General features: G+C 37.2%; 3 protein-coding genes across 4 annotated transcripts; all 3 read right to left on the bottom strand.

Annotated features, from left to right (window-relative positions):
• Positions 1 to 758: 758 nt before the first annotated feature.
• LOC141900047 (TLC domain-containing protein 4-B-like) lies at positions 759 to 3,773 on the bottom strand. 2 transcript variants are annotated; one of them, XM_074786753.1, is made up of 7 exons: positions 3,685 to 3,773; positions 3,023 to 3,251; positions 2,779 to 2,868; positions 2,380 to 2,438; positions 2,074 to 2,168; positions 1,915 to 1,988; positions 759 to 1,623 (listed from the first exon to the last, which is right to left on the bottom strand). In XM_074786753.1, the coding sequence occupies exons 2-7, from the start codon at positions 3,226 to 3,228 to the stop codon at positions 1,326 to 1,328; spliced, it is 822 nt and encodes a 273-aa protein (XP_074642854.1). In that variant the 5' UTR covers positions 3,229 to 3,251; positions 3,685 to 3,773; the 3' UTR covers positions 759 to 1,325. The 2 variants fall into 2 exon arrangements, with proteins under 2 accessions (XP_074642854.1, XP_074642855.1); XM_074786754.1 differs by lacking the exon at positions 3,685 to 3,773 and having other exon boundaries at positions 3,023 to 3,291.
• A 248-nt stretch (positions 3,774 to 4,021) lies between these two features.
• Positions 4,022 to 12,326, bottom strand: LOC141898492 (exosome RNA helicase MTR4-like). The gene is made up of 24 exons (XM_074784421.1): positions 12,173 to 12,326; positions 11,298 to 11,402; positions 10,979 to 11,218; positions 10,383 to 10,557; positions 10,062 to 10,152; positions 9,814 to 9,938; positions 9,494 to 9,592; positions 9,144 to 9,243; positions 8,926 to 9,057; positions 8,576 to 8,655; positions 8,313 to 8,423; positions 8,120 to 8,221; positions 7,832 to 7,957; positions 7,329 to 7,479; positions 7,079 to 7,251; positions 6,858 to 6,929; positions 6,536 to 6,772; positions 6,293 to 6,385; positions 5,910 to 6,005; positions 5,622 to 5,785; positions 5,023 to 5,185; positions 4,628 to 4,790; positions 4,388 to 4,492; positions 4,022 to 4,302 (listed from the first exon to the last, which is right to left on the bottom strand). Exons 1-24 carry the CDS (start codon positions 12,304 to 12,306, stop codon positions 4,250 to 4,252), a joined length of 3,090 nt encoding a protein of 1,029 aa, XP_074640522.1. The 5' UTR covers positions 12,307 to 12,326; the 3' UTR covers positions 4,022 to 4,249.
• Positions 12,327 to 12,739: 413 nt separating this feature from the next.
• On the bottom strand, positions 12,740 to 15,018 carry LOC141898493 (splicing factor Cactin-like). Its single transcript, XM_074784422.1, has one exon. It carries the CDS (start codon positions 14,984 to 14,986, stop codon positions 12,740 to 12,742), a length of 2,247 nt encoding a protein of 748 aa, XP_074640523.1. The 5' UTR covers positions 14,987 to 15,018.
• Positions 15,019 to 17,122: the final 2,104 nt, after the last annotated feature.

Raw genomic sequence — 17,122 nt, 5'->3', positions numbered from 1 at the left:
AATATTCAAAATATGGAGATCATTAGTTGGTCGTTAGCTACTCGGCGATCGAGTAGCTCACGTTATTATTATTACATTAGTTCACAGAAATTCCACTAGGTGACCGTATAGTGCTGCCACCAACATGGTCTATTCGTATTCGTAACATACCAGTTTTCGGACCTGGGTTGGGTTCGAATCCACCATTTGTTGTTAAATTCGATTGTCTTAATTGTACATAGTTGATATTTTAAATAGATTTATTATTTCAAAATCAAATACTAGTTTCTAGTAATGGGCGCTATCCAAGTGCGGAATAAAGGACCTAATAATTAGGTTCGAACCAGTTTTTTTTGGAAAATGGGGTATATACCAACCAGGTTTGAATCTGGGATAATCTGAATAAGATATTAGGGAGTCCTTTTCTGTTGAAAACTGGTTTCCAACAGATCATCTGAGTGGGCCACATTTGCAATGAAAATATAAACTTTTTGATAAGAAAACTAAATTTATTACGAACACTTATAAAATGAGAATTATAGCAGTTACCCAAAATCTTAATTGATCCCATTTACATTAAAACAAGATGAAGTTACATAACATACCAGCATTGGAAATCTGTAGATAACAAATTCAATGATATGATAAGATGAAAAACATTTATATATATATATATATATATATATATATATATATATATATATATATATATATATATATATATATATATATATATATATATATATATATATATATATATATATATATATATATGTATGGGGAGACATTAACTTCGCTTATCATTGAGCAAATTCAAAGTCAACAAATTTGTATAGATAAAATAGATTTTTTATAGATGAACACATACACATCCGTAAATCCCGCAGACCACAGGGTAAAATCAAAGCTCCACTCGAGTATCTTATGAAAGCTAACAGGAGTGGACTTTGATCTGGACTACCCCGCTATACGGTACCCCTGTAACTAGAGCTACATGGATGAAGCAACGGTAATAAAAATATACTATAAATACATTACAACACAATAGCTTTGAATGTAGAAATACCTATCAGTTATCTAATAGTGAAATATGCATTCATTTAAAATAAAATGTGTCAAAATGAAGTGTACATGAATTTGGAAATAGAAATTACTACACACAAATTTTCAGTTTTTCTCAATTCGACATTAAGGGACGAGAAAGAGACCTTAATTCTGTTGTTAAGTTAAACATTTGACTCAAAATAACTATAGGGCTATTTGAACATTTAATTAGTCTTTATATCTAACCCTCATGGAATGATGTCCTATTTCATCAAATCTACAACACAACTCAAATAATCTTCTTAGTCCGCCTTCAAGCTATTGTCATTTTTGTCGACAGTAACCAGTAAATTCCGAGCCAAACTACATATCTTATAAAACCATACTATATTTGTCAAATCCAGAGCACTGCACGTAACAATGAGCACGGCGTAGAGTTTATTGACGTCATCAGCGAGGTCGTCGTAAACCGAGTACGCTTTATACCAGAAATACGGCATTACGAGTATACGAAAAAGGAAGAAAGTAGCTCCCAACATGATCGCATTGACAATGAATAATACAGACGATTTTGGTTTTCCTAACGCACTCAAAAACCATCTGCAAAAGAAATGGATTTCATTTACTACAGATTAGTCACTGAAGCAAAATCATTATTTATATGAGCGCTAAGGAGTGGTTTGATATCTGAGGATCCTGCTCAGAGATGAGACAGAAACAATTAAAAAAGAGCCATACACTATAGAGATTGTTTATCTGTTCGATGAAGGTAAGGCCTGGTTTTCAAAATTATCAGTTGCTGATCTATCACACTTCTAGTAGGTGCAAAAATAAAGATCCAATAGCTTCTCGTAAAACTGAGGGCCAAGTATCAACTCATATGTGTCTTACCTTAAGTTTACAAAAGGCGTTGAGAATTCAGCAATCAACCGGAAATTTGCAAAATAAGAAAGTAATCCATATTGCTGGAAAAGAAATAAATGAATTTCACAAGAGTCTTCAATTAACATGAGATAAAGAGTTGATTGAGAATTCATTGATTGTACTCACCATAAGAAAATAATACGCATATATTGAAGCTAAATGGTGAAGCAGATATGTTGAATGTCCGATTGACTCATAATGTTTCAGCATTATTAACAAATCTATGCATAGAAAATGAATTAATAAAATTGAGCAAGATTACATATATCATAGTAGAGCACGCAGTGACATTACTATTCGCTCACACGTAAAATCATTTCGAATTGTTAAAGGTTACGGTTGACGCTAAGCTAACTTTTAAAAGTTGAGGCAAGGATTGGTATGAATTGGGCCTAGCTATTTGATATTCGCGAATTAGTGGATATTACAAACCTGCAACCATGTATCCGATTACAGTGGCACAAACAGTGTACACAATTGGTGATTTAGACCTGCAAAGTACATTCATTTGTGTACATTTCAGTTTTTGTAGTGAGCAGTATTAGAGACAATTTCCGAAAAGCGTGTCTAGTTTCTTAAAAAGGTGAATAAAAGGATTATTATGACACCGCAATTAACACAAAAATTGTATACAAACTCAGCTTATCCTAACCAGCGATATGAAAGGAAGACTTTTATGTCAGTGATTTCAAATTGTGCAACCTCAATAAAAAACTCTCATGTTAAAGAAATTATTAACTGTAACGTGCTAATGTTCTTGTCAGGATCGTGAATAATAATTTCCTCCAAAAAAGAAATATGAATGTGCAGCTAAATTAACTCGATACTAACCTCAGTATATTTTCCGACAATTCTCTATCAACGGCAAATGCATAGACGCAGCCAAAACTTACGAAGATTGCGTGCGCAGTTGACATGACCCTGAAAATAATTTTGAAAATAGAACTTTGAAATTTGGTTTTTCATCCAAGATCATTAGGCCTACTCATTGTAACACTTCTTCAATCATAATAATAGACCTTCATTATTGTACCCATTTAATGAAAGTAGGCCTGCCTTCGTACAAAGTACTAACCTTGCATTCCAGTCAACTTTTTTGGAAACGCTGAGAACTTTATAGCCAGGACAAATGATGCCCGAGATACACGGACTGAGGACATAATAAATGCATATAAATCCAACTACGCTATATAGACAGTAATGCCAGTAGTTAACTTCATCCATCTGCAACCTTTGAGGCTGAGCATCATTCAATTCCATTTTGGCAGCAGCACGACTCATATACAATAATTCATAGATTTATTCTGAAATGAAAAAAGCAGCATTATTGTTTGATAGTTGACATTTCCAATATCTTTAGTAAAGTAGCCTAATAAAGTTTATCTGTGATCTGTTTTCATTGACACGTCATATATTGGATTGCCATGATGATTGGTCTTGATAAACTTGTATTATTATCCGACAAAAATATGCCAGGAGTAGTAGAGAGTAGTAGTAGTCTGAATTCCAGTCGTTGTTACGGGTTGAAGAAACGGCTGAATTTAGGTAATAGACCAAGAGAAGTAGTAGCGGCATATGTTGAGTAGATAGAGGAGCAATTTATTGATTTAATTTCGATGAATTGAAATAATGAATGATGGTTAAGTTATCATGATGGATTAAGTAACTTTTTGTTTTTCATTACAAAACTTTGAAGGATTCTGAGAGGGTTTGGTTTGGTTTTAGCTGGTTACTCACATAGTGACAGAGTAACCCAGCATAAAAAGCAGACTGGGATTGACAGTTGTACGCGTCTCCACGGGCTGCTAAGGAATGTTTCAAAACTGTTCACGCTCATAAGGGTAACTCCGACAATATCTAGTGCAGCACAGTATGAGGACGGAGCTCCGGGGAGTTGTTATGAAGCGGTTTTTGTCTCGATACCTACTCTTTTGAAAACGAGTCGAGTGAATGAAATCATTGGACAGAGTTCCACAAAAATGAGTATTTTCTTTGCTAGTGGGATTTAATCAAACTAACGAAAAACATAGTAAACAACTACGCTCTAATCTATTTTGAATATCATAAACTTTTTATTTACACATTAAAGTTACAAAAGATAAATGCAAGATTTTTTACAGTAGCCATTTAAAACAATGATCCATAATGAAAGTTCCGAAATTTTCATTTGGTGATTGATTACCAGTGTCCGTGATTCAAGGTTTCAAGCGAACATTTTTATGATCATAGATTCCTCTAAGCTAGAAAGAATCTTAAACTGCGCAAACTTGACTTCTAACGAGATCAACATTAACAACGGAAACTACAGATATAAACTCGCAGCAAACACGATATCTCGCTTCATTTTTGTTATACCTGAAAATTGAAAATATGAAATTCACAAGTTACGACTAGACAGTTGAAATTGGTTGCATGACAAAACTGATTGAAATGTATTTACCCTCAGAGAATTTGTTTTCTAAATCCGTGTTGCCGATTGCCTTCGATGCCTGTACCATTTGTCGAAGAGTTTCTTCCAACCTGCGCATGCAACGAATAATACTTCCTGGAAATAAGCAAGATAAATTTCATCATATACATAATCCAAATCAGGAAAAATTTTAAGGCACTCAAAATAAGCTACTTAAAATTTTCAAACTTGATGCATTCTTCAGATCAGGGATAAATGTTTGGTACGTACCCTCAAACACAGTGGTCATTTTACAGATTTGGGCGAACGAACATCCATTGCACCAAGCGTGTACTACGTCCATCATATGAGGTTTGAATGATTCAACGTATGTTTCTTCATCTACTTCCAGTTTAGCCTCACGACTTACTCGCGCTATTCTTCTTGCGGTGTCCTGCAGAAGTTGAAAACATCTATGGTACTTGGAACATTCAAGAAATGAATATCATTTATTGTAGCTTTAATGTAGCACTGTTTAGGTAAAAGCAGGACAATGATCCAATTCCTCCAGGGACAGATCTTACTTAAGCTTCTTATTGTTATCAAAGATCAATAAGCACTCATAACTTATGAATTTCAAGTTCTGGAATTAAGTTTTATGTTAATGATAGTATGGATTATTATACCTGCATTATCCTTAGAGGTCCTGATAGTTCTTCCGAGAGTTTAGGAATGGTGGTGGCTTTCTCCTGGAACAGGAATGTGCTGAGAAGTGCTGCAATTTGAGGCGCAGTCAAATCATTGAACACCCCGTTAAATAACAGTTCCGTCACTAACAATTCATCAACACTGAAAGTGAATCAGTGACATGTTACAAATAATTGCTTCAATCACATGGGCGGATCTAGGAAAATTTAAAGGCCGGCCAGGGTCCAGAAGAAAAGAAAATGCATTTCTCGGATAAAGCAACCAAGTCAAAGGCCTCTATTGGGGTTCGGCTTTCGGTTTTCATTGAAGAAATACATCCAAAAGGTTAAAATTTCCGAGAGGATTACAGTCAAATTTAAAAGTTTTCAAAAAATCTTCATCTTGACAAAAAGGGCAACCCCAATAAGAAGGCCGGGATCCAGATCCCCAAAACCACCCCTTTGATTCGCCCATGAATCAATACCAGTAGAGTCTGTTTTTCTCAGAGCTGTGTTGTTTTTCAAATATATCAATGGCAAACAAGCCCTCTATAAGTTTAGAGCATCAAAATGGTTTGATACTCGGTAGTAGTGAATACCTGCTGATTTCGCAAGCAACTCTTCCCTTCATTTCAATAACATCTTGTGCAGTTGCGTAACCCATACGTCGTAGAACACGTTTTCGGCATTTCAATTCATCCATTTGTAACAGAGAACGTTTCTTCTTCAGGTCAGCTTTGGCCGCTTTTACTTTATTGATTAACTGTATCGAAAGAAGGAATTGGAAGAAAACACTTTTATAGATTAGTAATTTACTAGGCTTCTAGAGACCTGATTCAGCTCAAACTTAGGGAGAAATATGCAGTACCGTTCGATACTTTACTCACCAACATTTTCTTGTCATAGAGATTATAGTATTCTTCTAAATTTTCATCATTGTGAAGAGGATGTGAATACATTCTGTGCTCAAATGCTTCAATTTTCTGAAACCATTTTTCCAGGTATACGTGCATAACAGTATCATTATATAGGATATTTGCATACAGAAAGAAGATATATCACGCTTTCGAGAGAAATCCCACAATAACAAAGCCAAAATTGAAAAATTCTATATCAGAATGATTGCATTTGAGGAGCAATGTTTCGGCTATCAACTGTTAGCCATCATCTGGCGAGTACGAATATTTTGGCTTTGTTATTGTGGGATTTCTCTCGTCATCATCATACACGGATATTGTGTATCTTCTCGTCCATATCACGCTTTCCTTACCTTGATGACCTCTTTCATTGACTTCTCTTTGATACCCATGTCTTCTATTGGATCTAGCACGGGCAGTTTGTTGAAGAATCGCTTTTTTACTTCCTAAAAAAGCAAAAAGATACATACTGAGTATGCAAAAATTTGACTATTTGGATTGCATGCAAATACATGGTAAATAATGTACATTTAACTTTGGAATGCAGATGAATTTCTTGAGGAATACCGGTATTGCTTTCATTAAGACATACACACCTGAATGGATTTCAGAACACTCTGTCTGTTGTCTAACGGTTTCAAATCTTGCGGTACGTAAAGTCGAATAGAACTAATAGCTGTGATTAAGGTTGTCATTATAGGTATAACGACCATTTCACCTTTAGCATCGGCTGGACAAGGTTTTATATTAGCAACGCTTCTACTGTTGGCGCTGTCTTTCGATAGATTCAGCAACACTTCGGCGATATAAACAGGTTCCGTATCTCGTGGCAGCTAGAAAAGCGCAGATTTACGGTTTTCACAGGAATAATAATAAAGGAATCTGTTGAATTTCTGTTGACAAATGAACAATACATACATCGCTTTTATTCGCCTTTTTCTGGAAGTTGATGACGATTCCCCAGTCAAAATCATCCTCTCCATTTTTGACCTAAAGCAAATCACACAAATTAGTACAGTAACACGGCCAGTTGTAACATGCATGCACATGCACATACAGAAAAGTACTGGAAATATTATCATCAAAAATTTCTTTACGTCTTCATACAAAATAGATAGACATATATTATAATTATGTACCTTGACCAAACGACCCGGCTGAAGAAACGGTAACAAGTATTGCGGTTTCTGAATATAAGTGAGCAGTTCTTTGCTGAGATTATCAAGTTGTTGCCTAATCTTGTAGTAAGAAGACACTTGATCTTCATTTTTTAATACTATAGCATTATGTTCAGCTTCTAACTTCTTCAATTCTGTAACACAAGCAAAATACATTACCGACTAAGCCGATGTGATTCAACTCAATTTCTTCAATTGAAAGATGACTTACTATCATACATGTCGGGTATAGCAGCGTAGTTTTGAAACTGATAAAACGAACGTTCTAACATGTATTCAGGGTTAATTTCTTCAACTCGCAACAAATTCAGCACCATATTGTACGTTAGATGGAAAGCACTGTTCAAGGGATCAGCCTGGCCCTAAAAAATAACAAAACATCTAATCTATACATATTGTTTAAAGTAATCATCCGCAAACTTGGTACTTGCTGGAGGATACTGATCTGAAGAGCTGAATCCAGTTCCGAGTTAAATCTGACTTAGAGTTATGACACTGAAATCATCTGAATTCTAACGATAACTCACAACTGTAGAAAGGGCCTGGGTTTTTTTTTATATAACCAAGACACATGTCTGATCTTGGTAGTTATTCTGACATTTTCAACTAGTATGTACATGTAATTAGGACTATGGACAAAAATAAGGTGAGTTAAGCTAAGACACATGATCCGAAAGCATAAAAAAGAATTTAACTAATAATCTTAGAACTTACTTTAATGATTTGTTTACAGCCGTCGTGAGTCATTTTTTCATCGACCATCAACACAACGATTCCCCGGTCGTCAATACCACGTCGACCAGCTCGACCACTCATCTGAATATACTCTCCTGAAGTCACCTACAACGTTTCAAAATTCATCATCATAAATCGTGACGGACAATAAATAACAGTAATTCTGCAGCTAAGTGCTCTTTATGGGAAGCCCCTGGACATACATAAAATGTCAGCCAAGGACGATGATGGCAACAACATCAAACTACAATTCATCTGAAAACTCACCCATCTGAAGTCTTTTCCGTCGAATTTACGAGCACTGGTGAACAGTACTGTCCTCGCGGGCATGTTTAATCCCATCGCAAATGTCTCTGTAGCAAAAAGTGCCTGGAAATATATAAAACAGCATTAGGATTTTGAGTTCATTCACAGGGAAACCAGAACAATTAGATCGGAGAGTAATACTGGATACTGGTACCTTTATTAGACCTTCAGCAAAGAGAATTTCAATCGTTTCTTTCAAGATCGGCAGCAAACCGGAATGATGAATTCCGACCCCTTTCTTCAATAGAGGCAGCACATTTTCAACCTATCACAGTAAATCAAAACCATTCAAACACATCTATTCATATCATTCTTAGATAAAACTGGTTAACCTATGAAGTGCTATCTGTTTTCATGTTTTACTGATTTGACACCGGGTTAACACAGCTCTCCTCTACAACTCAATTTATTGATTACCTGCGGTAATTTCTTATCTTCATCGGATAAAGCATCAATGGCATTGTTGAACACTTCTTCTACTAGTGATTTTTCTTTATCTAAAACAAATTCATTAAAAAGAAAAGTTTACTTTGTTACTACAGTAGAATCCGCTTAATTCGGATCATTGGCAACCAACAAAATTCATCCGGTTTACGGGATATCCAGATAAAAAGTAATTTACTTGTACATTAATGAACAAATGGACTGCAATTATTTTCCGGATAAGACCAAAATCTGGATTAAGCCAGTTCGACTGTACATCTATCATCATCAAAGTGACTGATATCTAAAGTTGATTATTCTTTATATATTGATTAATTACTTACCGCTATTAAAATCTAATTTCGTCATCTGTAAAGCGTACGCCTCGCAGTCCTTTTTACTGAAGCTGAACACGATCACTGGTTGAAAGTTTCTTTCGCTGATCATTTTAACAAGTTTGAAACAATTCGTTTCACCTGAAATTTTATTGACTCTATATATCAGTGAATAGACTCGCCAGTTATATTCAGCAATTTAAATGTTGTGTAACAATTCAACTAACCTTTAAATCCACCTTTTCTTCCTTTCTGATCTTTTCCCGCATCACCAGTATCCTTGAGAACTTGCATCGCCGTGTTAAAATTGTCTTCTCGAAAATCACCCTAAATTTCATCACATTCTCTGTCAATACACGTGTATCAGCGCAAACATTCCTGAATTGTGCACTTTTTTGTATCAGACATGACCACAAGCGTTTACAGTGTAGTACGATATTATCTGCCCACTTGGCAAGATAACACCTACAATCACTGCTTTCTCGCATTCATAAGATCCCATGTCAGTACATTACGCTTTTTCGATGAATCAAATTCTTACAACGAATATTTCGTTGAATGAAGGTATCTAACTTACGTTTTCATCTACGACTAAATGTATACCATCTCCACCGGCGGGGAATATGTAATGTTGAAGCGGCGTCGGTCGATATTCAGTATACACTACATGACAAGGCTACAAATAAACAAGAAACAATCATTCATTTTGAAATTGATGAAAACACGTAGGGGTTAAAATGGGGGTAAATTACTTAGGTAAACTCCTAACAAGTTTTATGTGAAGAATCAAAACATCGACGAACCACAAATCACAATCAAGCTTTTTGTGACATAGACATCCCGTTGAAGAAACACGAATTATGTCTCAAGTGAAAAGACCTAAAATGGCAATTGTACCTGATGATGTAAATGACAGATCCATTCCGCGAATTGTCGAGCGTTTGGAATCGTAGCAGATAAGAACACGTAATGTACATTGTCTGGCAGTAAAATAATAGTTTCTTCCCATACAACCCCACGTTCTGCAAAGATGAAAGCAGTTTTTAAACGGCCAATATCTCCATGAAACACACACAGATAAAAGAAGCTTAAATATGACTACATTAAAACGTATATTGATCAAATGTTCTTATCTTTTAACCAACCTTTATCTCTCATGTAATGAATCTCGTCAAACACAACCCAAGCCACTTCTCTCATTATTTCAGATCCTCTATACAACATACTCCGCAAAATCTACAATATTTCAACATTTTTAAACAATATGACCTACGCCTATGCAAGGCAACAGGGGAGCAAAGAGAAGTAATGAAGGACAAATTCTGGAAAACAATGAAATGACTATTACATCTCTTAAGCTCTGGTTTCAATGATTCAATGATGTTCTGCTCAGGTCTCGATTTTTCAAATCAAAATATTAAGAACTAAGCATAAATCAATCAGTTCTATTTTCTCGAAGTTCGTACCTCAGTAGTCATGACTAAACAACTGGCAGTTGGATTGATGGTCACATCACCGGTCATTAAACCAACATCTTGGAATTCTTCGAACAATTCTCGGTATTTCTGATTGCTGAGAGCTTTGATTGGTGTAGTGTAAATAACACGCTGTTTGTCGCGTAATGACATTGCAATCGCGTACCTGAAATTAACCATAATCCATTTTGTTCAGTCAACATTTAGATCTTTTCGCCGTAGATATATTCAGGAAATCAAACTGTTACGACTGAACGTCAAGGAATAATCACTCATAATCTCTCAACCTAGGGGTCAAAAGGCAGGAGGCAGATGGAAGGTATCAACCAAAGTCAGATACATGTATTAGCAACAGTAGTGAATGCATCTGTCTTCTGTGTGTGAAGGTTAGGGTATGGTGAAAATAAGTGAAACTGATGCGTACTATTGTGACTACACTTATACCTGACTTATCCAAAGATATCATTACGCTGAATTTCAATTACATATAGGCCTACAGTCTAAATTATCATACTTCAACCGCGAAATATTTTGAATTAAGTTAATATCATTCAAATGAATATTAATGTAATTAGAAAAATACTTACTCAGCAACAACAGTTTTTCCAGCAGATGTGTGAGCAGATACCAGCACCGATTGGTTATTTTCCAGACAGAGGAGCGATTCTTTTTGAAACGGATCAAGTATGAACGGATAATCTTTCGCCGGTTTCGAAGCAGGTGGTTGAAGTGGCACGAATTCATCGTCCGGTGGAATGGCGACCTCGTGCACACAAGATTCAACCGTATTGACTTTGTGCACTTGGATCCTCGGCAAAATCTCCGGACTGAAAAATTTTTTCATTTAAGCCAAAATAAATAATTTCATATTTAACGCATGTATTTATATTTACGTCCAACACTTACTTCAATTCATCTGCTGGATCATTTTTCTTTAATTTTTTGTTAGTTTGATTTTCATCATCGGGTACTGGTCGTTTTGTTATCAAACTTTTAACCAGCTCAGCAGCTCTATCAAATGAACAAAAATACGTTTTTTAAATTAAAAGAATAATAGGAGAATGAAGTCTAGTATCTAGCTATTGTTCCCCCAACAGTTGTAGGGTTGTTTGGTTGTAAGACTGTGAGAGACAAGGTCTGGTATTCTGACTTAAAGAATGGAGTCACAATATCTCCACCTTTTTGTTTATATAGAGTAAGACGCTGTGCATAGAGGAACACTACTAAAAATAAAATCTAGCTACTTAAAAGTACTATTTTGTAGTATACTGTTATTACTAAATACCTAATGTCTATTTCAACCTGACTTGAGAGCATTCTGGGTGGCCTAGCGCGCTCATTTTTGGTAGTACATACCTGATAAATGTCTTAGTGGGACCAGAAAGGACAAGCAGTCGACCTAAATCATCATTTTTTAATCCATTTGCAACCAGTCCTTTCTGGTCTTACTAAGACCTTTATCAGGTATGTACTACCAAAACTGAGTGAGCTGGAATGCTCTCAAGTCAGGTTGAAATAGACATTACACACACATTCATCTGGTAATCTACTTACTAACTACTAGGCTAATAAGTATTGCCACAGAGACCCTTCCCCTTACCCCTTTACCCATGAATTTATATGTTTATTCTATGAATTACTTAGAACGTATACTTTGATTGAAAGTGATGTTCACGGCAGGGATTTCAATCGCTCTGAAAATTGTCTACGTTCGAACGACCAAAATGAAACGTGCGACGAAAATAATTAATTCCAACGCAATTATCAAACAATGAACCTACTTTTCACTGGGTTCGGCTGAATCCTTATGATCATCCTTTTTCTCTGACGTATTTTCGTTGCCTTTCGTCGACGAGGTAGGCGTCGACGTCTCGTCGAATACGCTGAACAAATTTTCACCGAACGGATCCGCCATATTGGAAATTTCATGCGTTGCGACTCCTGCGCCATCTATCACCAATAAGACGAACTAGCAAGTTTTCATCCTAGATTTTTAGTGTTCACCATTACCATCATCATACTGATGACTACAACTTCAAACATTCAAAATATCTCAATCAAAATTTAAATGCATTCAATTACACAATGAATCATTAGTTATACTGGTCCTTCATCTTGTGCCATCTACAAGTACATATACCGTAATCATTATCAACACAAATAACCAATTCACCAAAATTATACAAAAAAAGCCTTTAAATGTTCTTTGAAATGTCCCAAACAATTGTCTTTCAAAAAAGCGAATTTAGTTTCCTAGTTTGTCTTTTAGCATCATATAAAACCCTACCAACTATTTACAGTTTATTTACAAGTTTTTTTTTTGCTCAAGCTGAACGATATGATGACCACTATCTACGATAGCGATATCGCTTGAAATGGAACCACAACTGGAAGATATTGTTATTAAACTGACAACGAAATCCCCGTTTGTACGAATACTCCCATTCTCGATTCACGATTCTGAACGCGATATCTTCGTACGGCGGTCCTGCGCGGAATCGCAAAATGGCGAAATCGGCACTATCCGTTTCGGGCGTGATCGTATACTCGGGCGTGTTTGTCTTCTCGATCAAATCCGGATAGAATATATTGAATTTGTAACCTTGCACGATTTTCGGCGGCGGGTTATCGATATCGTAATGCGTCTGGTTGTATTTATTCCATTCGAACCCAGTGTGTACGCGGTTGAAGAATCGCGGCTTCCGCGGCCGGTACTTATCCGACCAGAGGAATGTCTGCGCTTCGAGCGGCGTTTCGACGCTGAACTGGGCCTCATCGTCGTTCATGCCTTCTTTCGCTTTTTTTATGAATTCCGATTCGACATCGTCGTTGACGGCGCCGGTCGCCAGAACTTGCTGCCGCATGTACTCGAGCTTCTTCATGTCATCGCTCGGGTCGTAAAGAACCGCGTCGATTTCGAGACTGGACGGCCGTAACAACTGCGGGCTATACTTTCCTAACTCATAATCGACGTAATGCGACTCGGACGGATCTTCCTCCACCTCATCTTCATCGTCGTCATCATCTTTTTCCTCGTCGTCATCATCGTCGACATCTGAACTAGCGGCGGTTTGATTTCCCTCACCACTCGTCCCCGGCTGTGGCTCCTCCGTCTCGGTAACCGTCGTTTCCTCATTTACGTCGTCCTCATCGTCGTCATTCTCTTCTTTAACGATTGGGAACAGCGGTTCGCTCTGAATGCCTTGCTCCATCTTCAGTTTGTAAAGTTTGCGTTGTAGATTTTCTTGATGTCGTTCGCGCAATCGAGTACGAGCCATGTGCGCCTTCAACTGCTGCAAAAGCGACTCCCAGTATCCGACATCGATACCTTCTCCGCCTTTCAATTTATCCTGCATCTGTTTTTTCAATGCCATCAACTGATTGTGCGACTTGCCGCGAAATATCGACGCGACATCCTCAATCACAGACGTATTGATACCTTCTCGACGATTAGCCACCATATCTCGAACGGCGGGATCCATTTTGCGCAATTTTCCGAGTTCGTCTTTGGCGACGATCGTGATGTCCTTCCAGTAGTCGACGTTTTTACCCTCTTCGAGTTCGATATAGACTTTAATATCCTCGAGTAAGTCTTCCAGATCGTCGATCGTCAGTCCGTTTAGGTAGCTGTATGGTTCGTGCATTTCGACAGCGAAATCGTCGTCTTCGGCGCTTATATACTTGCCGAGAAGATCGATCGGTTTAGCGCGGCCTTCTTCGATTCGAATTTGCGATCGCAGCTTCGCCTGTTGAAGATGAAATGTGTCCTCTTGTCGTTCCCACTCTTTGAAATACTCGACCTCCTTCGAACGTTGAAGGAATTCTCGCTCTTTTTCCCGGTCGGCGTATTCCCTCTCTCGTTCCAGGCGTCGTTTCTTCACTTTTTCCAGCTCACGTTTGTTTTCTTCGAGCTTTGCTTTTTGCATCGTTTGTAACTCGCGTTTGCTGAAGTCTTTCTTGCCTTCTTTCTCGAGTTTCTTTCCCCAAACGAACGTGTCTAACAAATGCTCATCGCCGAACGGGTTATCCCCATTCGAGTAGCCCATATACTCCTCGTCCCAACCCATGTTCGCTTTTCGCTTTCGTTCTTTCATCTCTTTCTTCGCCATTCGACGCAGACGTTTTTGTTCCGGCGTTTCAACCGCTTTCTGCATATCTTTTTGTCGCTGCGTCTCTACTTTAAGTTTCTTTAATTCTTCCAAACTCATTTGCTGAAATGACTCCCCTTCGCCGGTACTTCTGTTTTCTGACTGCGAATCGGAAGATGACGACCTTTTCTTTGATTTCTTCCTCGATTTTGAAATGGGGGATGATGATCTCGACCTGCTATTAACACGGTTCTTTTTATTACGATGTCGGTCAGGGGATCGTGACCTCGAACGATTATGACTTCTGTATTTGTAATGTTTTTTGTCTTTTTTACTACTACTACTACTGTATCTTTTAACGCTATCTCGGTCACTGTCATCACTACTATCACTTCTCGTTGATGATCGACGGTGGGTCTTCTTCGAGAATTTTCTACTGTTTCGTTCAGTTTCGGGCGATCTACCACGATATTTGTCTTTCTTTCCCATTTTGTAAAATTGTTTCATAAAATTTGAAAAATACGATTCAATTGCGGAGTTAAATAATCGACCAAAGCACCACCTACAGAACCAAATTTAGGCGTTCAGCAGCTGTGGACTGAGTAAAATGCGGATGTGGGTATGAAATGCAGTCGCGGCCGCACAAATTGCGGCCGCTGGAATATCTCAATCGGAGGTCTTTATTTTGTAATAACATCCTGTGGTCTTTTTTTGTAATTGCGTCCGCTGTCAATCGTGCCAAATCACAAAGAGAAGTCAATTAAAAACTCAACTATTTAATGAAAAGATATGCGCTTTATTTAATACATACTGATTAAATTCAAAATTTTTAATTTAATACATTATCTCTAACACATTATTCAATAAGGTGATATATTGTTCTTAAGGCTTTAGCCCACACAGAAAGCTACTTTTTTCGCTGAAAATATTGTAGAATTCATTGTTTGTGTTTTCTCCACTTTAACCTCTATATAGCATATCATGCTTTCCGCTTTATCTAATACATACTGATATTCAAAAGTTTACTTAAAATTAGAGTTAGACATCTGGTGCTCCACAGCACACTGCACATCGATTTTCTTTCCCCGAGCTACATTCCCATTAATCTTCTGGCAGTCTAAATGCAGCCAACGCATACAAAAATCACATTGAATCCATTTAGCGTCCTTTTTTGTTGGTTCACTGCAAAATGACATTTCACAAATTTTGTTGCAGTTGCGCGAGCTGTAATGCAATATACGGTTCGAAACGTATGATCTGAAGATATCACAATGTTGCTGGCGCATAATTTTTGGAGTTACGGCGTTTGCAATTGCCTCAGCATTCTGAAAAATAAAAGAGTTAATTGCTGTAAACTTGTGTCTTCTGTAATCGATTTTGAAAAAATCCTCAATTTAATAAAAATGCAAAACCTTATCTTTAATACCCTAAAATCCCCAGCTTTTGGTTCAACAGGTGGCGTCGAAATGAGAAAACTGTTCCGTTCTTCATTTATGGCACTTTCTGAAATGCATACAAATAAATTAAAGATTAAAGCAAAGAACGATAATACTTGCTGGTTTAAGGATGTTCGTGGTTACTCTTCCATGCGCCACGTGTTGCTTTCGTATGGCTAGCTGAATAAGGACAATTGCAGGCCTGTGCCGAGCCTTTTTGAGGGGCAGTTCTATTTAAAAAAGGGCACCTTTTCACCGTATATATATGAAGTGCATATATCAATATGTAGTGCCCGGGTACCTGAATAAATCATTTGAGAAGGGATTACTTTTCATTTTCCAAAAGCATGAAAATTGTATCCAAATTTCGAAAAATCTTGACAATTTTTTGGCGCTAACTTTTTTTGAAGGGCACTACTTTTAGGGAATTTTTTGGGAGTTCGTTCGCTGGCCCCGAACGCCCGTCCCCTTCGGCACGGCTTGAAGTGATGGAATTCCGAACTAGTTAAATATGTAATTTGTAAATAATTAATTTTGGAAATTTAAACCAGGGACATTGGGACTTCTAATAAGCCTTAAAATCTTGTTACTAATCACCACGCCTAATTGTGATGTACCGCTATGCAACCTAAAGGTTCTGCCTAGGTTGCAAACCGTTACTTCACAATTAGGGGTGGTGATTAGGCGTTGCATAGTTTACATTTCAATCGAAAATCCGTGGGTATCATGATGAATCAATTGCAGATCACAATATCCGTGATAAAACGATACGAGTAAAATCCCATCCCACAATGAATGAATTAAGTGATAAAATGTTTATTAAAACATATAAGAAATATTTCGGGTGGTTACTACCACTCTTCTTCAGTCATTTTAGACTGAAGAAGGGTGGTTACTACCACCCTTCGAAATATTTTTTATATGTTTTAATAAACATTTTATCACTTAATTCATTCATTGTGGGATTTTACTCGTATAGTTTACATTTCAATTAAATCAACACAAATCATTTGCTTTTGAAATATATATAGATAAGTTTATTCATGCAATAATGAGAATAAGTACTAACGGTAATCTTACAAAATAAAAAAAGGCAATAACAACGTCATTACAAAATAAAGACCTCCGATTGAGATATTCCAGCGGCCGCAATTTGTGCGGCCGCGGCCGGGGCCGCGACTGCATTTCATACCGCGTTTCGACCGCG

This window comes from Tubulanus polymorphus, chromosome 2 (assembly GCF_964204645.1).
Source record: "Tubulanus polymorphus chromosome 2, tnTubPoly1.2, whole genome shotgun sequence".
Classification (NCBI taxonomy): domain Eukaryota; kingdom Metazoa; phylum Nemertea; class Palaeonemertea; order Tubulaniformes; family Tubulanidae; genus Tubulanus; species Tubulanus polymorphus.
Note: the sequence above shows the minus strand (reverse complement) of the source record. Positions and strands in the feature narration are given on the sequence as shown.